The sequence below is a fragment of the Crinia signifera genome, chromosome 1, assembly GCF_055691185.1.
Source record: "Crinia signifera chromosome 1, ASM5569118v1, whole genome shotgun sequence".
Taxonomy (NCBI): domain Eukaryota; kingdom Metazoa; phylum Chordata; class Amphibia; order Anura; family Myobatrachidae; genus Crinia; species Crinia signifera.
In genome coordinates this window covers 170202136-170223144 of record NC_139217.1, presented here as the reverse complement: position 1 = coordinate 170223144, position 21009 = coordinate 170202136, and the positions used below count along the sequence as shown (strand labels likewise).

General features: G+C 45.0%; 1 protein-coding gene across 3 annotated transcripts in view; it reads right to left on the bottom strand.

Moving 5' to 3' along the window:
* The window catches only part of HPSE (heparanase), a 54577-nt gene that overhangs the window by 6211 nt on the left and 27357 nt on the right, over window positions 1–21009 (bottom strand). For all 3 annotated transcript variants that reach the window (XM_083176748.1, XM_083176740.1, XM_083176758.1), the window contains 6 exons: window positions 20396–20567; window positions 15605–15652; window positions 11513–11606; window positions 7196–7302; window positions 6655–6769; window positions 2738–2865 (listed from right to left, as the gene is read on the bottom strand). In XM_083176748.1, coding sequence (XP_083032874.1) covers window positions 2738–2865; window positions 6655–6769; window positions 7196–7302; window positions 11513–11606; window positions 15605–15652; window positions 20396–20567 — 664 coding nt within the window. The remainder of the gene's footprint in view (window positions 1–2737; window positions 2866–6654; window positions 6770–7195; window positions 7303–11512; window positions 11607–15604; window positions 15653–20395; window positions 20568–21009) is intronic.

The window sequence follows — 21009 nt, the reverse complement described above, 5'->3', positions numbered from 1 at the left end:
CGTATTTTTAAAACCAGCACCGGGCTCCAACAGCCAGCGGTGCAATGCCACAGCCAGGGGAAACTTTTTGTAAAGGTGCCCATACACTAGTAAGATTTATCTTCAGATCTGGCTGGTTGGAACAAAAACATGGTTATGGATGAATGACAGTTTGGCCGTTTTCCAGCATTTCCAAGCAAATGGTCAACTGTCATTTTTCTCTCATCCATAACCATGTTTTTGTTCCAACCAGCCAGATCTGAAGATAAATCTGCGTGTGTATGGCCACCGTATGAGTTCCCCAGGCCAAAACATGACACCCTGGCTGGTCAGCCCAGTCCGGGTCCCTGGAGGAGTGGGGACACCCCCAAAAAAGGGGTTTCCTGCCTCCAGGGTACCCCCAGTCCAGGCTGAAGCCCAAGGACTGATCGGACAATGGAGCTCAGCCAATGCTGATGTGGCGATCCCTGATTGGCTGCTGGGTCCCGCAGTGACAGGAGTCAAGGGGGTACCCGGCATTTGGGGGAAGGAAGCCCATGTGTATTCCTTCAGTTGGTATGAAATGGGTATTTGTGGTTTTTAGTTTTTAACCCCATGGATGCCTACATGGACTGATCCAAGCGATGCTTCAGCCTCGTCCCATATTTGGACGCTGAGGAAACTCGGCAGCCAAATACGATCCACTTCACCATCGGAAAATCTGAGTCCTGAGAATATAGCAGCTTAGTAAAATTTGTATATTCTAGGTTTGTATTTTTGGACTGATTACGGACTATTCCGGTTGTACCCGTTCGTACACGGGGTAGGCCGTAATCAGGATTCTTAGTAAATGTCCCCCTCTTGTGCCTTGCTTTTTTGTTCAGTCTTCCAATGGTGTATGATCTGTGATATGAAACCATCTTCCTCAACATCACATTTGTAGCAGAGTTTGACTGTTTCTCACCCAGTTTTAAGCCTCCTACGCAGCTGTTTCTGTTTCAGTTAATGGCTGTGTTTCATCCTATATATAAAAATAAGGTACTTGTTTCCTAGCACGGCCACACCGATTTACATCGGGGTGGTCGTGTCGGAAAAATCGGGTCGATCGCATCGCATGCGATTTGGTCGCATGCGATGCGATCGACGCGACCGACCCGATTTTTTGATTGAATGAAATGTAAATCGGGTCCCTGGGACCCGATTTTACATTGGATTCAATGTAAAATATTCCCTAGACCCCCAAATTTAACGACGTAAACCCCACCCCACGATAGACGCCAACCCGAAGCGTGGCGAGCGCAGCGGTGCGCGTCCTCCGACCTTTTTATTCCCCTACTATCCACGTCGGCGTGGAGTTGAGAATAGAATAGTGTGGCGAGCGCAGCGAGCCACCGAGCCCGAAGCGTGGCGAGCCCCGCGAGGGGACGCGTATACCTGTGAAGTTATACGCGTGCGCTCGCCACACTATTCTATTCTCAACTCCACGCCGACGTGGATAGTAGGGGAATGAAAAGGTCGGAGGACGCGCACCGCCGCCCCTCGCGGGCTCGCTGCGCACGCCACGCTTCGGGTTGGCGTCTATCGTGGGGTGACGACGGGGACATCTATAATGTGAAATGGGTCATATTGGCCCATTTCACATTTTTCACATTTTTTTAAAGGTGAGATGGACTTAATCAAGTCCATCTCATCTTGTGCCATTATAATGGCACAAGACCGACGCGATCCTCCCGATTTCAATGTTAAAAAATATTTTAACATTGAAGCCTATGGCAAAATCGGGGGCATCGCGTCGGTCGCGTCGGGACCAATGTTAATGGTCCCGACCGACGCGATGCCCCCGATTTTGACCCTTTGCCGGCAAAATGGACCTGATTTCAAAGGAAATCGGGTCCATCGTGTGGATTGTGTACCTTAACTTAAAGGTACACGATCCACACGATTGTGGCCGTGCTAGGAAACAAGTACCAAAAATAATCATCAACACGTTTGGTATGATTAGATAATCATATACCTGACTGTGGGCCAGATTCTCTAACCTTCAAAATTGATAAAATGGAGAGTGATAAACCAGGGTTGCCTACCCTCCCGGAATTCCCGGGAGTCTCCCGAAAATCGGGTCCCCCGCCCGGCCCCCCGGAAGGGTGGGCAACCCTCCCAGAATCTGGGGGACCCCCCTGAACCCACCGAATCGCGGCATGTAAAAGCCGCAATCCGCGGGCCTCAGAGGAGGGGGCGGAGCTAAAATGGCACAATCGCGTCATTTTAGCCCCGCCCCCTCCATGGATATCAGTCATTTCTTCTATTTCCCGATCGTGTAAGGAAAGTCTCCTCTCCGGGCTTCTCCCGGAGAGGAGCATTAAAAAGTTGGCAACCCTGTGATAAACAGCCAGCCAATCAGCTCCTACCTGCCATGTCACAGACTGTGTTTGAAAAATGTCAAACAGGAGCTGATTGGCTGGCTGTTTATCAGTCTCCATTTTATCACTTTTGAAGCTTAGAGAATCTGGCCCATTAAGCCTACAAAATCAATGAGTTTGTGCAAGTGTACATAAAACAATGGATGCCGTTTTGAAGGAAAAGGGTGGTCACACAAATATTGATTTGGATTTCTCGTCTGTTCATTCACTTTTGTTAAATGATAAAAATAAACTATTACCTCTTCTATTTTTTCAAAGTATTCTTGAATTGCAGCATTTTTTTCCATACCTGCCTAAAGCTTATGCGCAATATTGTACCTTGCTAATTATTAAGATAATATGTAGAATAATGTACTTACTTGTTATTATTTGTGCAATGGAGATAAACCCGAATCTTTTGTTCACCCGTATCCTTGGAACTTTTGAAAGTGACATTCAAGACAATGGATCCAACTAACGTCTTAAACAGCAAAGACAGCCAATAATCCTAGTGAGATATCATGTGAATTAATTTTTAAATGTACAGTTGCTTATATCAAAATCTAAAATTTTGACATCGTAGCAGCTTTTTAAAAAAGAGATTAGTGCTATATCATACAGTTCAATGTAGCAAAGGAACTTCTAGGTGTGCTTTACCTAATGCCTGTATATGCAAGCAAGTGTAAAGGCCCCCATACACTGGTCAGACTTGTCTGAGCCAACAGTTTTCTCTTGAGCTCCCCCTGCAGCTCCCTAGGAGTCCTTCATCTGACGGCACTTGATGCGCCATTTTTTAAATGCAATAAATCAGATGCAATTTATCGCATGTGATGAAGGCGATATAGATACAGAACACACTTACCAATTTAGCAAAAACTTTGTATTTTGACATTTTATAGCAGCTAATCAATCCTGTGACAGCAGTGTAGAATCAGCATGCAATAGTTGCAATGTTGCAGGGCACGGTAGCAGGCGCTGTTGACGACACTTGTTAATTATCTGTTTAATTACTTTCACTTGTAGCTTCCATCCTCAGGAGAGAGGGACAGTAATGAATGGGTAATGGGTTTGAATCCTGGGCATGGCAGCATAATGAAATGTTTCCTTGAATAAAGGTTATTGGGTACTTGTGGAGTATCACGGCTCTCACGATGGGCATCGCACATGAAAAAATCTCATCGCATGCGATCACATGCGCTTTTTAACAGAAAAGCATCCAAATGCATTGAAATTAGTATGAAACATGTTCAATGCAATGGCCCCCAAATGGCATTTTTGAGGCTGTACCACCCCCACTATCAACGTGAACCCGAAGCGTGGCGAGCCCGCGAGGGGCGGCGGTACGCGTCCTACGACCTTTTCATACCCCCACTATCCACGTCGGCGTGGAGTTGAGAATAGAAAGTGTGGCGAGCGCAGCGAGCCCCCGAGCCCGAAGCGTGGCGAGCCCCGCGAGGAGACGCGGATACCTTCACAGGTATCCGCGTCCCCTCGCGGGCTTCACAGGTGTCCGCTCGCGATGCTTCGGGCTCAGAGGCTCGCTGCGCTTGCCACACTTTCTATTCTCAACTCCACGCCGACGTGGATAGTGGGGGTATGAAAAGGTCGTAGGACGCGTACCGCCGCCCCTCGCGGGCTCGCTGCGCTCGCCACGCTTCGGGTTCGCGTTGATAGTGGGGGTGGTACAGCCTCAAAAATGACATTTGGGGGCCATTGAACATGTTTCATAATAATTTCAATGCATTTTGATGCTTTTCTGTTAAAAATCGCATGCGATTTTGTAAAACCGTTAAAAACTGCAAAAATCGCATCCCATTGCATGCCACTATATATGGCATGCGATGGGAGCCGTGATAATCCACAAGTACCGGTTATTGTAACTGAAGAACAAAGAGCCCTAAAAGTTAAGTGGATGTATATGGCATAAAGAGGATTTGCATCCAAATCCATTTTCTTGCAGTGCTTTACAAGTGTGAGTATGAAGGGGGCATCATAGCATGATCAGTTTTTCTCAGGACATGCACCTTAAGTCCCTGGTGAAAAAATGAGGGGGGAGGGGAGCATTTTAAGCTAAACTTGACGTGACTCTCTGCGCCTCTGCTACCTTTACACTCTGAGCCATGGATAAGGTATAAAATTATAAATGAATGAATTACAGATTACAATACATTTTTATCAATAGTTTTTTTTTTGGTGCAACAAAATTATAGCAGGATTAAAGATACACATGTGCATAACAAAAGTATAAAGGCCCCCATACACTAGCCGATTTTGGTCAGATTTCGGCCAGATCAGTCGGATCTGGCCGAAATCGGAACAAAATCGGCTAGTTTTGATGTCCCCTCAGATCCGATGCGCGGTCCCGTGCGCATCGGATCTGCGTCGGGTGGTCGGACCTGCTGCACGTCCGACCACCCGACTTGGGACCTAGTGGGGCGGCGCGGCGGTGGAGGGAGCAGGGGGGGCTGGGGACGCTGCGGGGGACACAGGCGGCATAGAGCCGGGCAGGGGGAGCCGGGAGCTGTCAGTACTGAATAAAAAAAAAAGTCCATACAATGAATGGGCGGCCTGTGATTGGCTGAGCGCTCTCTCAGCCAGTCAGCAATTGGCTGAGAGAGCGCTCAGCCAATCACAGCCTGCCCATTCATTGTATAGGCTTTTTTTTCTAGCACTGACAGCTCCCGGCTCCCTCTGCCCGGCTCTATGCCGCCTGTGTCCCCCGCAGCGTCCCCAGCCCCCCCTGCTCCCACCAGCAGCCCTTCTCTGTAGCCCCCCCCCCCCTGCTCCCCGGGTTTTTTACATGTGATAAATCGAGACGATTTATCACATGTAAAAAATGGCACATCAAGTGCCAATCTAATCAAGCTCCCCCGGGGAGCAGCCGGGGAAGCTCAGGGGGAAGTCGGGGGTGACTTGTCCTAAGGACAAGTCGCCCTAGTGTATGGGGGCCTTAACAATTACTAAATTGATACAACTAAACACAGGGTGAAGGGATTAGTGGAAGTATTAGTATTATCCAAAGGACAAGTCAGACCTAATTTCCCCTGATCTCCCCAGCAGCTGCCCAGGAGAGCTCACTACGATTTGGCACTTGATGTGCCATTTTTTACAAGGGATAAATCACGGGGTGCTGGACAGTTTCCTGACAGTCGGGATCCTGACAGTCAAAACCCAGACACTTGGGGTCCCGACGGCCACTGGCTATTCTCCCTCGTGGGGGTCCACGACCTCCATAGAGGGAGAATAGAATAGGTGGCGAGCGTAGCGCTTGCCCCCCTGTCTGAGTCCGGCCAGTCGGGATGCCGACTGTCGGGACCATATACCACACCCGAATCTCATGTGATTTATCCCATGTAAAATTCCCAGGGAGCTGCGGAGCCAGGAGAAAAAAAAAACCTGGGCAGGGTGGGGTCTAGGGTCCGGGCTGCGTGAAGCACCTGGGGGCTGTGGGTACAGTGGCGGAGCGGGCAGTCTGCAGTGTCCGGGAAGCACTGAGTGAGTGGACACTGCGGACAGCGGTGGCAGAATTTGAAAATGTAAAAGATAGGCCAGCCGCTGATTGGCTGAGAGTGCTATCTCTCTCTCAGCCAATCAGCGGCCGGCCTATCTTTTGAATGTTCAAATTCTGCCGCCACTGTCCGCAGTTTCTGTTCACTCAGTGCTTCCCGGACACTGCTGACTGCCCACTCCGTTGTGGCCCTGCACCCACAGACCCGGGCATTTCTTGCTGCCTGTACCCTTCACATAGGTGTGTGCCAGGGGTGCTTCACCACTGACACACACCTACTGATAGGACCAACACATCATGGGTGCTGAAAGCACCCGCAATGTGCAGATGATGGGTCCAATCTCACAGATTGAACCTGCAGCAGGTTCAATATGTAGGGTCCGACCCGATGCGCACGGGTCCACGCATCGGGTCAGATGGGATGTCAAACACATCCAATTTGGGCCGATTTCTTGGCCCGATCCATCGGAATTGGGCGAAATCAACCCAAATTGGATAAGTGTATGGGCACCTTTAAAGTAGAGTGACTCATGATGGCTAGTATTAGCAAGTAATGAGGATGTACATTAAGTATTAGGCTGGATCCTTATATGTGATCTCACCTGTCTACTATCGCTGGCTGCTGTATAGCAGCAAAGCCAAAGTGGAACAGAGTGGTATAAGTGATTTGTTTCAGGCTAACCAGGAAACTGATCACACACAAAAAAAGTTGAGACAATGGGTAGGATAAATAGTAATAGAACTTGTACAATATAAATCAATAAAATAAGAGGGCAGTTATAGACTCACAGGTAGAGGTTCAAACTCAGAATCCACCAAGTTATATGATCCTGCTCCAAAAAGTGCCTGCCTCATCACAACATCGATTCCCAGTTTTGCTGACATTCCGAGTTTGTCTAGCCACCTGTTTTAAAGTTAAAAAAAGTTAAATATTGCATACAATAAAGTGTAGTAAAAGATGTAATGCAATATGCTAATCCACTTTGTAAAACTACTCGCAAACGCACCACAGCAAAGCTCTCTTGAGAATTTGTGCTCTATGAAATACTATGCATCTGATTCAGCTTTGTTAGCAAATCAAATAAACACAACTTGGCAAAACCATGTGCACTGTAGGGGGGCATATGTAACATGTGTATAGAGAGTTAGATTTGGGTTATTTTGTTACTGTGCAGGGTAAATACTGGCTGCTTTATTCTTACACTGCAATATAGATTTCAGTTGGAACACTCCCCACCCATATGTAACTCTCTCTGCACATGTAACATCTGCCCCACCTTTTAATCACCATCTTCTAACCACATCTAAAATGTATAGTTTATGAACTTACATAAATCCATCAATGTATGTATTTGATAATCCCAGCGATCCACCTCCATATGCAGAACTGGTTTCGCCCAACCAGACTAACTTTCCTGGAACAATTTCATTCACTATCTAAAATATATAAATACATTTAAAAAAAAAATTGAAAACTGTTTGCATGTTCTCCTGTTTCCCTGTTTTGTAGGTGTGCCAAGGCCAGGCTCTGTGTTTTTGGATGCACATTTCAGGCGACAGCAGAGGAGTTTAGGCAGCCTGTCTGAGTAAGCTTCAGCTTACTCAGATGGCGGATGTATGTGACCATCGCATTGATATACAAAGAATGATTAAGGCGAAAGAACAAACTCAAACGTACTTCAAAAGTTAGGAGTTGCTACATAAATACAAAAAGAAAAAACGGACACAGCATTAAATGAAAAACCTTAAACTACTTTTGATAGGCCAATACGGTAACCGACAAATAAAACAATACGGTTCTGTATCCCCTACATTCAGTTGCAGGAAAACACCATCTTGGCAGCCCTCTGATTTAGTGAAAATTCAAATCCGGTGGAAGCAGATTGCTGTCTGTCCCATCTGAGTGGGAGCAAAGTTTCAGGATCCTGAGTGACTACGGTCAATTGCTTTAGTAGATGTTTGGAGTGCAAGTCATGGAGAAGGAGTTAATTTGTACTGCCAGCAGGCCACTAGTCCTACATTTTTGTTCCTATTTTTGCATTCACTACAGCTGGGTTACAGGAATTATGCAACTGGTATGATTCATTAGTTGCAAACAGCTGATAAACCTCAAGGGAGAAATGAAATTATTTATAGTAATCATTCTAATGTTCCAACTGTAGGAAGTTTGAAGTGTTATATTACACAACAAGTAATATGCGTTCAGTAGCCATTGCTTTCTGAGATCTTAATTAATTAGGTGGTTGAGTGAGAGTAGGTTGGGCTGAGCCATTAGACTGTGAAGAGGATGTGCACTACAGGGGGTGGGGGGCAAGTGTATGGTGTCCAGCTAGATCGATTCCAGAGTACAGTGCTGCTATCATTGCAGCCTAGTGTTGCTCTCCATGCAATCCATACTCTGCAGCAGTATACTCTTTGGGGGTTTCACACTGCCTCAGGTGAGCAGCAAATCTTCAGTCAACTCACTGATCAGCCACTGGCAGATGGCTACTGCAGACTAGTGCCCACTTATTTCTACCCTTTTTTTTATGGCCTGTGGTGGCCGGAATGGCCTTGTCAAACGCCCTATCTGTGTAAATTTTTTCTTCTCATTAGCTGTTACTACTATTTTTTCTATCTATTAGGTCACTAAATTGTCTTTTTGGTCTGCTTTTTTGAGTTTCATGATTCTCTCCCAAAATCTTTATTTATTCCCATTACCTTGTGTGACTCCATTTGGATGTCAGAGTTGTCTTTGCCCCCCACTTCTTTTTTTCTCACCAAGATGAAGGTACCTTCCATTTTTGGCCGCTCTACATTCCCAGAGATGTACAGTATGCCTCACTTTTTATTGTTATTCCTTGTTAAAGATCAGTATTTTTAACTAGTGGCACAATGAACAATATTTTTAAGTTGCTAAGACCTCAGTACCTCAAGGGAAAACAAAACACACATACATTGGCCTCCACAGAAAAAACACATACATTGGCCTCCACAAACATTTCTTCACCCTCGCATCACCAACCATGCCCTTGATTACCCTATGGTGTCTCAACTCCTTTCTTATTTTAATTATTAAATTATCCCATTTTTCGGAGGGCAGTCTACATCGTTACCTTTTTTTCAGTCATGATTTAGGGATTGAGTAGACCCTTGTAGACTGCACCTGAAAAAGGCGATTATAAAACTTCTTCTTTCCTTCTATCGCTCAACTGTCTCTCTACTGGTTGATTTTAGTATCCTATAAGTCTGCAGTCCTGATCCAGTGTAGATTCTCCTTATTGGCCTTCAGAGTATCCTCCCTGGCCTCCTAATTTACACTTTAACCATGAACTCACTGCACATTGGAGGTCATTATAATTTGATCGCTCCGCAGCTAAACCCCCATTTGCATATCTGCGGGTGAAATCGGCAAGCAACGGGGCAACCAGAATGACCCCCATTGTTTTTATACATGCTAGAGCGCTGAACACCCCCAAGGAAGAGGGCTATACCTTCTCTGAAAGCAGATATAGACAACATAGCTTATATCCAGGAAACCCACCTTTAACAGATTTTCCTCCTTCACATTTTAGGAACTCTTATTCCCCCACAGCATATTTCAGTAAATCCACAATAAATCAAAAAGAGGGACACATAATTCCATTTCCCCACTCACCTCTCAAAAAATACTCATTCCCCTTGATTTACACATTAAAGGGGATTTTTCAACTCAGACATATGGTGGGTACCAGGAACCAATGTTCCCTCTAATTTTACGAAGGCTGTGTGCGGCAAAAGATTTTGGCTGTGCAACTTTGGAAGGAAATTTAAATGTTTGTGCGTCACTTATATATAACTGGAAAATGATGTTCAGCATTTGTGTTAACTTTACTTCAAAATTATATTAAACATTTAAACATTAAAAACACAGCACACAATGTAATTAATGGGTGAAACACACATTAATTGAGTCCACAACTGCAAAAAGGGACCACTGCTGCTTTGTGCGCTCTGTTGTAATGTCTGTGCGCACGCTCGTCGAGTTGTGTGCGCGCGCACAGCTTAGAGGGAACACTGCCAGGAACATTCACTCATATAAAACCTTAGGCACTACATTTGATCTTACTGCCTCCCAAATATATGAACTTCTCCTTGTCAGCTCGTGACCTTGGTTAAGAACTTGGAACTAAAAGATGGAATACAGTCTTTATACCGATGTATGCTTGTTTCCCCAGCACTTGTGTTGTGGAGACACAATACAAATTGCTCTCTGAATGATGTTGATGCCCAGATATATTATGCAGAATGCACATGGTGTTTCTAACACCCGTTGGAGATGTTTCTCAGCAATTGGTTTCCCACTTCACATTTGGTGGGATTGTCCCAAACTTCAGCCATACTGGGACAGAGATATAAAGCTCTCTACTAAAGGTAACGTGGATCACCAAGAATCTCAGTAAACTACAGTATAAAAGGTCCCTTCTGATCCATTAAAACAATGCTAACAAAGCGATACTCGCCTCCTCCAAATATATCAGACTGGCTTTTCGCAATTTAGTACTTGTTGGATAGAAATGACTTGTTGTCCCATTAGAAAACTATGAGACCTTTTGAGAGGCCTGGTTTGGATCTTGACTTCAAGGGGGTCAATCCTATTAACCCCAAAGGGTGTGAGTTCCAGTTCAGGTGCTGTTTTAACGCTGAAAAACGGCACCCGAATTAACGCTAACTCACACCCTTCACAGGGCTGAATTAGCTGAAAATTGCTCGCACCCCTATGGAGGTGCGAGAACTTTTCAGCGAATTCGGCCCTACATAAAGTGCGCCCAGTGTCGTGACAATTCGCACGAAAACACTGGGTGCATCAGCACCATTCGGGTGTAATAGGATCGACCCCTAAAGATGCAACTCTTTATAAATCCAACATTATGTCTCTCCCCCTGACCACTTCTTCTGTCCCTAGCATCGCTGTAAAGACATAATTCTTAGTACATAATCTCTGGCTCCAATGGCTTCATGACATTTAGTGATTTCTATTCTGTTTTTCTACCTTGTACAGGCTGAGTATCCCGTATCCGAGTATCCGTTATCCGAATTATTCCGAAAACCATACATTCCAGAAAGTGAATAAAAAATATTTTTTTTGCTAAAAACTCACTGGGGACATTTGTAACAGCACTACTGGTGACATGATATTTAACTGGCACTATATATGTGCAAGACAATGATTGCTTGGCATTCAAATTCAATATCTGAGATAGTACACACATTTTGTTTCATGTTTTTGTTTGTTGTTTTTTGAACAAATAAAATATATTTGTGTGTATTTTATGTGTTTATAGAGCATACATGCAAGATACTTCAAAATACATAATTGAAATATTAAAATATTCCGAAATACGGAATAATCCGTTATCCAAAATTCTCCTGGTCCCGAGCATTTTGGATACGGGATACTCAACCTGTATTTCCTTTTTTTATTTATATAGATACTGGTTTACTCATATATTTGTCTTGTCTAGGCTGGACTTTAGCTCTGGCAACTTTATGCTTCTGTCTTGGGCTTAACTTTCCTTTTGAAATGTACCCTTATTTGTTACCCCTGTAATGCTTCTTACAAGTGTGCCAAACCAGTGTTATTGTCCAACAAATATAAACCGAAGTAAACAAGCAGGAGAATACATACCTTTATCACAGTCTCTATTTCTGAAGCCAAAGTATCCAAAATATCAGGGCTCAGAAAATCTTCTTTAGAAGCTGTGTGTCCATCAATATAATAGCTGTTTATTGCAAGGAGGATAAAAGCATTAGTGAGTGCAAAATATAATAGTATATTGTACTAAATTCAACAAATCAAATGTATTGTATCAGGTTTGACCAAACATTTTATCTTTGAATGCAAAGAGATGCAAAGAGATGCCGGGGGGGGGGGGGGAAGGGGAATGGGGGATGACCTCCTGCTCTTTTCTTCCACCCTCCAGTGACTATAATACCCCTTTCACATCGCCGACACGTTTTAAAAACCGGTATTTTAAAACGGTAATTAAAACGGGTCAGAGCCTTAACATTGCCGCAGATTACCGTTTAAAATACCAGTTAAGTCTCATTCAACATAGCAGTCAAACCGTTTCAACCCGAACACGTTTCAAGCCAGAGTGTCAACATTGCCTGTCATTTTAAAGGGGACAGCCTATCACTGCTCTGTAGCTTGTGTTGTTTGCCTGAAATACCGTTTCAGACACATTGTACACATTCACATTGCTCAAAAAACGGCAAGGAACCGTGTAGGACTCTGCTTTTTACACGGTTCGAAATACCAGTTAACTTTAAACGGTAAATTGGCTCTGGTGCATTCACAGTGCAGGCTTAAACGTTTTAAAATGAAAAAAAAAATCGGCAATTTACCGTTTTAAAAGTGCGATGTGAAAGGGGTATAAGCAGTGATTACATACCACTGAATTGTAATGCTATAACCAAGTTTAGCTGAGCCTAACACATAATTGTAAAAATGATCATTCCTCATGATTTTAAATTCAGTAAACAACATATTAATGTGGGTTATCCATCTTTATACATTTATTGGTACTTGTGTAGTTTCACAGCGGCAGGGAAATTGCATCGCATGCGATCGTGTGCGATGCGATGGTACTTTTGTAGTTTCACGTTTCCCCTGCCCAGAGATCGCATCACATGCAAATCGGATGCGATGCGATGTTGCACATTTACCACACCCCTAGTATCCACGTCACCCCGAAGCGTGGCGAGCGCAATGAGCCCCGTGTGGGGACGCGGTATGCGTCCTCCCGACCTGTTCATAAACCCAATATCCACAGCGGCGTGGAGTTGATTTTATAAAGTGTGGCAAGCACAGCTCGCCACCGAGCCTGAAGCGTGGCGAGGGGCCGCTGAAAGCAACCCCGTCGAGGGGACACGGCATACACGCCAAGTAATCCACGAGTCCCCTCTGATCCGATACGATGTGTACCTAGTACAAAAAGTATGTGCAGCACACTATGTGATGCGCGGGAGCGCGCATCGCATAGTACAAAACGGATGCCGGCGAACGGCTCCGTGTATGGGCAGCTTAAGGTCTTTTGGATTTCAGATTCACTTCTATGCGGATGATACTCAAATCTATCTATATACCCCAGAGTTGTCACTAGTGGTTTTGGGCCGAGTCTCTGATTGTCTCTCTGCCATCTCATCTTGGATGTCTTCTCGCCAACTCAAATTCAAAATGGAATTACTTACATTCCCGCCAACTAAGAACAGTTACCATCCTGAAATCTCCATCACTGTTGACAACTCAACAATCTACCCTACCCCACAAGCTCGTTGCTTACGGGTCATCCTCGACTCTGAACTGTCCTTTCTTCCCCACATTCAATCTGTCTCCAAATGCATGTTACATGCATCTAAAGAACATATCCAAACCACTGCAATCAATTTTAAATGCTGCTGCTAGGCTGATCTTCCTTGCAAGACGCTCATCGTCTGCTGTCCCTCCATTGGTTGCCTGTATCTTACTGTATTCAATATAAACACTTTTACTCACATATAAAGCTATTAACCATACTGCACCAGCATATATCTCTTTACTTATCACAAAATATCTCCCATCTCGACCACTCCGCTCTGCACAAGATCTGCGGCTCTCTTATGCACGGATCACTAGCTCCCATTCACTATTATAGGACTTTCATATGGCTGCTCCCATCCTATGGAATGCCCTTCCACGCACAATAAGACTCTCCACTAGCCTCCAAACTTTCAAGTGTTCCCGGAAAACTCACCTCTTCAGGCAAGCCTATCATATTTAAGTTCTACATGCATAACCCTCTGAGGCACTTATGTATTATATAGCTTCCCTTCTGGACTTGTAACTTGGTGGGACTGCTATGCTATTACTGGTGCCTGTCCTTGTGTTTCCCCCCTATATCCCTATAGATTGTAAGCTTGCAGCAGGGCCCTCCTACCTCCAAGTCTGTCTGTTGTTACCCAGTTTGTTTTATCTACTATTGTAAAGCGCAACGGAATCTGCTGCTCTATATAAGAAACTGTAAATAAATAAGCCAAGGACTCCATTCGGCCCCTGCGAGGAGGCTCTACCGATGGAACCATTACTGGGGAGAAGCTACTGTGCATGGTTTGTGGGGGTTTCTCTCAAGATTTGGTAAGCACAATACAGAACGGAGGATGAGCTGCTGGGTTTCCTGTGGGGTCATGGGCAGCTATCCCCACCAGACCTGCTCTGGCAGCTTGCTGATCAGCGTGAACCCCAGAGCCATGGGCAGACCCTGGCAGCACAGATGCTGGGCACCCAAGAGGCCATGGACACAGGTGAATCACTACACCGGGGCATTACTCAGACAGTGATAGGGGCATGCGGATTCTGCACTTGGGTTGGGAGCACTTCACTTTCTTTTTACCTTTGCAGGGCACCAAGCATTATCCAAAGGTTGGATGAATCATAAATGCATTCATGATTGCTTGCTGGGGCATAATATTGGGTGTAAGATGCATTTCCTATGAAGAGCTGTGCTTTATGGGGGGCTGTGTCGTGTATCTATGAAGGGCTGTGATATCTATGGGGACGGTGCTGTGTATCTATGAAGGGCTATGATTTATGGGGAGCTGTGATGTATTTCTATGAAGGGCTGTGATATGTTTATGGGGAGCTGTGCTGACTCTCTATGAAGGCTGTGATCTGTGGGGGGCTGTGATGTCTCTGGGGGCTGTGCTGTCTGTCTATGAGGGTCTCTACTGATGTTATGGGGGAGTTGTGATGTCTGTGAGAGCTGTGATAAATACCGCAACATAGCTTAGTGGCCCTTCGCCTTGGATTAATTTTTTTATGTGGCCCACACTGTCTTAACGGTTGAAGACCCCTGCCCTAGATCTTTCAAATGGCACATCAAGGGGTACTGACCCGGCATCCTGATGCAGGGAATCAAACAACCACAATTCCCCGCGGGCACTAGTCGAGATCTTGGCGACAATATTTTCACTGATGGTATCCTGTCCCCTAAGATGCTGACCGCATACCCATTGTTAGCTACTTAGAACACTATAATACCCCTTTTCCACTTGCAGAGCTGGGTCATACCTGGGAATGTGTTACCGGATGCTTTCCGGGACACTACTGGAAAATGTACCCTTTCACACTGCACTCAGACCTGGGATCGACCCGGGACATATGCATGTCATTAGAAATGGACTCCAGGGCTCTGAAAGATGACATCAGCATTTGTGAGCCCAAGAAAGCTCCAATCAGCAGCTTTTTTAAAGTCCCATGTACCCGATCCCGGGTACGGGACCATTCACACTGATCGCATCCCGGGTCGATTCTGAAATCTACCCAGGTCAGAACCTGGGTAGAAATCCCGGGATACTCATCCAGGGATATTCTTTCAAGACCCTTTCACAGTGAGCTAAATCCCGGGTTGATACGCGTTCATGTGCAAAAACACAGGATATTTTTGCAAGTGGAAAAGGGGTATTAGCAAATGTAAACAAAGTACTCAAATTCAGGAATCACTACCTGTGGCTGAGAATCTCAATAGCGCCAGGCGTTTTGCATGTCACAAAAAAACCTAACTGTATGAAGACACACATCAGTATGTTTTGTGTATTGGATACAATAGTTATAGTCTTGGTGAAAAACACAGAAAGTAGCCAGACAGGTAAAGCAGTGAATTAGTAAACAATGCAGCAAAAATGTACACATCATATAATTAGAAAATTGAATGTACAATTGAATAGCTCTGTTTAGACTTACTGGTGCCAAGTCACTGAATTGATAACTCTACTTCCTACTTCTAAAAATCTGGAAGAAAGTATTCAATATATGTATAAATACCTTAAAAGCAAAACTGCATTCTTATCATATACTGTAATAGATTGGTCAAAACAATAAATACACATATAAAGGGCACCAATATTTAAAATTCCCATTAAATCACAATCACACAAAGCAATAGGTGATCCCAATCAGCTTTTTGTGTGATGACATTTGTGCAAACTTTCAGTTCACAAAGTATCACAGAATTGTTCAGAACAATGGCTAGTTGGATAGGTCACTGTTTATAGAATGTATTTAACCCCTTCATGACAGAGCCAGTTTTTGCCTTCCTGACAGAGCCCTTTTTTTCAAATCTGGCATGTATCACTTAAGTGGGGATAACTTTTTTTTGCTTTTACTTATCCCAGTGATTTTGAGATTGTTTTCTCGTGACACATTGTACTTCAAGTTAGTGGTAAATTTTCGTCGATACAGTCTGTGTTTTTTTGTGAAAAATACCAAAATGTCGTAAAAAAATGGAAAATTTTGCGATTTGCAAAATGTTAAATTTTCTGCTTGTGAGACAAATAATCTTACCACTCAAAATAGTGAATAACTAACATAGACCATATGTCTACTTTATGTTGCCATCATTATTTCAACCTCATTTTCATTTTTTTGGACACTAGGAGGCTTCAAATATGAATAGCAAATTCTCAAATTTTCAAGAAAATTTCAAACTCTGATTTTTTTAGGGACCAGGTCAGTTATGATGTGACTTTGAGTGACTTGTATGTGAGACACCCCCATAAATGATGCCATTTCAAAAACTGCACCCCTCACAGTATTCAAAACAGCATTTTGGAAGTTTGTTAACCCTTTAGGTGTTTCACAGGAATTAAAAGAAAGTGTAGGTGAAATTTCCAAATTTCATTTTTTTTGCAGATTTGCAATTTTAATACATTTTTCTAAGGAACACAGTAGATTTTACTAGAGAAATGTGACTAAAAATTGATTCCCCCAATTCTTTGGTTTTCATAAATATCCTATATGTGGCCCTAGTGTGCACGGTGACCAAACCACAGGCTTCATAATAGAAGGAGCACCTACTTGATTTTGGAGCCTCCTTTTTATGAGATTATTTTTTAGGCACCATGTAGGTTTCTAGGCACCATAAGATGCTAAAAGTTAGGTACCCCCCCACAAGTGACCCCATTTTGCAAACTACACCCTTCAGGGAATTCATCTAGGGGTATAGTGTACATTTCAAACCCCCAGGGGTTTCACCAATTGTGGTACAACTGGGCAGTGAAAATGAAAAAAAATAATTTTTCATTTTCACAGCTCAGTTGTATCAAAATTGGTGAAACCCCGGGGGGTTTGAAATGTACTCTATACCCCTAGATGAATTCCCTGAGGGGTGTAGTTTGCAAAATGGGGTCACTTGTGGGGGGGTTCCACTGTATGGGTGTTTCGGGGGTCATTCAACCAGAATCTGTGCTGCAAAATCCAAAAATCACTCCTTCCCTTCTGAGTCCTGCCATGCACCCAACTGGTATTTTTTGGTCACATGTGAGGCATTGCCGTACCCGGGAGAAATTGGGGCACAGATTTTGGGGTGCTTTGTCTCCTTCATTCCTTGTGAAAATGAAAAATTTTGAGCCAGATCTGCATTTTTGTGTAAAAAAATGTAATTTTTTACACAAAAATGCAGTTCTGGCTCAAAATTTTTAATTTTCACAAGGAATGAAGGAGACAAAGCACCCCAAAATCTGTGCCCCAATTTCTCCCGGGTACGGCAATGCCTCACATGTGACCAAAAAATACCAGTTGGGTGCATGGCAGGACTCAGAAGGGAAGGAGTGATTTTTGGTGGTGGAATGAATGGTGGGTGCTATGTCGCATTAGCAAGACCCCCGAAGCACCAATACAGTGGAACCCCCCCACAAGTGACCCCATTTTGGTCACCAGCTTTGGGAGGGGGGCTGGCGCTGCGGCTGGCGGGGGGGTGGGAGGGGTGCTGGCGCTGCGGCAGCCGGGTGGGTGGGAGGGAGGGGGGCTGCCGGGTGGGAGGGGGGGGGGGCTGGCGATCGTTGGTGATCGGTGCGGTATACGCACACACACACACACACACACACACACACATATATATATATATATATATATATATATATATATATATATATGTGTGTATATATATATATATATATATATATACATATATATACATATATATACACACATATATATATATATATATATATATGTGTGTGTGTATATATATATATATATATACACACACACACATTTGCACATTTTTTTAATTTTAATTTATTTTTAACTTTTCCAGCAGCAGCATGATGCTGCTGCTGCTGCTGCTGCTGCTGCGGGGGGGAGGGGGGAGGAGGGGAGCGCAGCGTGCGCTCCGGACGTAGCGGTTGAGCCGCTGGAGCTGCTGCTGCTGCCGGGTGAGTGCCCGGCGGGTGGGAGGGGGGTGCTGCCGCTCGGTGGTGATCGGTGCTGCACCGATCACCACCGTTTTCTGTGTTACCGAGCGGCTTAGCCGCCGGTAACACAGGAAACGCTGTGATTGACTGTTCAGATTTGAACAGCCAATCACAGCGATCGCCGACCGGGGGGGGCACCCCTGCCCCCCCTGGGCGACGAGGGGGGATGTCTGCTGTCAGGGACAGCAGACATCACCTAACTGTCACTGCGTCTCTAGACGCAGTGACAGTTAGAAGTCATGACGTATATATACGTCAACGGTCGGGAAGTACTTCCCGACCATGACGTATATATACGTCAAATGTCGTGAAGGGGTTAAGGCTGGTAATAATCAAATGTAACTTGGTTGTATGAACTTTACTGGAAACAACTAAAATATAGTAGACAAAAAGTAAGAATGACAATAAAATGTACAGTTTTGCTATATAGGGATTATTACAAATTGTCCTTTTCTTGTAGGTTTCAAGCTTACCAATATGTAATGGGTCATTTCATATCACTCTGCCTATAGAACGTGACAGTTGAGTTTTTATACAGTACTTATAATGGATGTTATGTTGACAAGTATTCACCACTAATTCGAGCATCTTACTTAATTGGTACTATGTGGTTTCTCTTTTTTGTTTTTGGTACCCTCTTCTGCAGTCCATAAGAAGCCAGCTCTCTGCTTATCGCAGCCTAAACAGGCAGTCCCGGAGGTAGGAAACATCTCCTAATGGGACGTCTGTTATGTGGTGACTGGCAGGACGGACTTCCAATAGGAAGTGACTGCCAGTCACAGTGAAGCGAGTGCACTCTCAGGGGCTGGCTGGCAACTTTTAGCCTAGGGGCAAGTTAAGAGCACTAGCCCATACCCCCCCCTAACTTTCCGGGAAGACGGAATGCTTGTGCGCGCCTATCATAAGGGGGCGTGGCCTGCACCGTTATTGTATTGTGTACCTGCAGATTGCACATTGTGATGCTAATTACACATTATGCCGCACACCTTAATGCCCATTACACCCCATATTGTGATGGCAATTACCCAATGCTCCCCACACCATAATGCCCATTACGCCCCATACCATGATGCCCATTACACAGCACAATGTGATGTCCACAGTGCCAGATTTGCCCCTACAGTGCCAGATATTCCGCCACAGTGCCAAATACACATATGCCCCACAGTGCCAGATATGCCCCCACAGTGCCGGAGACACATATGCCCCCACAGTGCCAGAGACACATGTGCCCCCACAGTGCCAGATATTCCCGCACAGTGCCAGATACACATATGCCCCCACAGTGTCAGATATTCCCCCACAGTGCCAGATACACATATGCCCCCCACAGTGCCAGATATTTCCCCACAGTGCCAGAGACACATATGCCACCACAGTGCCAAATATGCCCCCCACAGTGCCAGATACACATATGCCCCCACAGTGCCAGATATTCCCCCACAGTGCAATGGGTTAGTGGCAAAATATTCAAAGATTATTTCTCCTGTAGTGCCAATCAGATATATTTACCATTCTGGCCCGCAGAATGTCAGTGAGCAGAGAATGTTTGTGCCGAAAAATCCCCGGAGACACGCAGGCGGGGAAACGCGTCCTCCAGCGCTGGCCGCAGCTGCCCTCCTGCGCTGGCCGCAGCTGCCCTCCTGCGCTGACCACGGCAGCCCTCCTGCGCTCGCCGCGGCTTCCAGAACACGGCCGCGGCTACAGAAAAATGGCCGCCGGTCTCCTGCACTGAGGACATCAGTGCAGGGGGCCGGCGGCCATTTTCCTGTAGCCGCAGCACTGTCCTGGAAGTTGCGGCCAGCGCAGGGCTGTGAGGGCTGGAGGAGGTGGTAATCAAGCGCGGCCCGCAGCCAGTGAATGGGTAAGCGGCCCGGGGGGCACATGACACCCTGCCCCCCGGCCCAGCCCGCCCCTGTGCACTCTCATGGTAAAAATCTGCCACTGCTGATATCAAAATGTTTGAAATCCACTCCCCTTGTCAAACCTCCTGTCCATGAACCCAGCTCTGTATACTTTTTATGGACCCAAAACTGCCCCAGTGTGGATGCAAGTTTGACATAGCTGGTTTAGAGCGTCAAGAGACCGTAACATACATATGAGCTAAACTCTGGATTGTCACTATGTAGTCTAAGAATCTCTCACAAACGCTCCATGGAATGCTATGAAGATCTACGAGCACTGGTCACATTAAACTATAGCTGAAAACCTTCTCTCTTTGATTCTGGAACATAGAAGCTTATTCTGTAACAGAAGAAATGTCACTAAAATCAAGGCTTACCTCTTTAGCATCTTTTGTGAGTGTTTCTTAGGCTGTCCAATGTCAGGACCAAAAAGCCCAGAGTTTTTGTAGCTTCTATACTTGCTGAGAAGGTTATGCAAATGGGTGAAATCCTTGCCAAGCTGAGAACCACTAATGTACAGTCCAGACTTCTTCTTGAAACTGTTGGGCTCTGAGTAAAAAAACAAAAAAAATACCCCATAAAAATGAGGCCAATATTTATACTATATAGGAGGAGAAAGTCAAAGAGGATGTAAAGGAAAAAGGATGTAAAGGTCCAGAGGTAATGCAATGCAATCCAGTAGCCAAGTGGGATGTCGTTAGAACTCAGAGTTTTTTTTTAAAGGGGCAATCATTTACAAGGCATGGTTTTGCCTTATAAATGACTGCCCCTTTAAAAAAGCCTCAGAGTTTGTCTGGAATCCCACAAGGCCACTGGACTCGCACCACAAAACATCTGGGCCCTGATTCTGGTTGACAGCGGTTCTTCGCCAATTAAAGCCGCCTGCACACACACCCGGTTGTCCCTGTAGTCCTGTGAATGGATGTTTTGCATAAACATCCATTCGCAGCCTTTCATGTGGGCCCAAAATCATTCAATGGTCGGTAGCCAT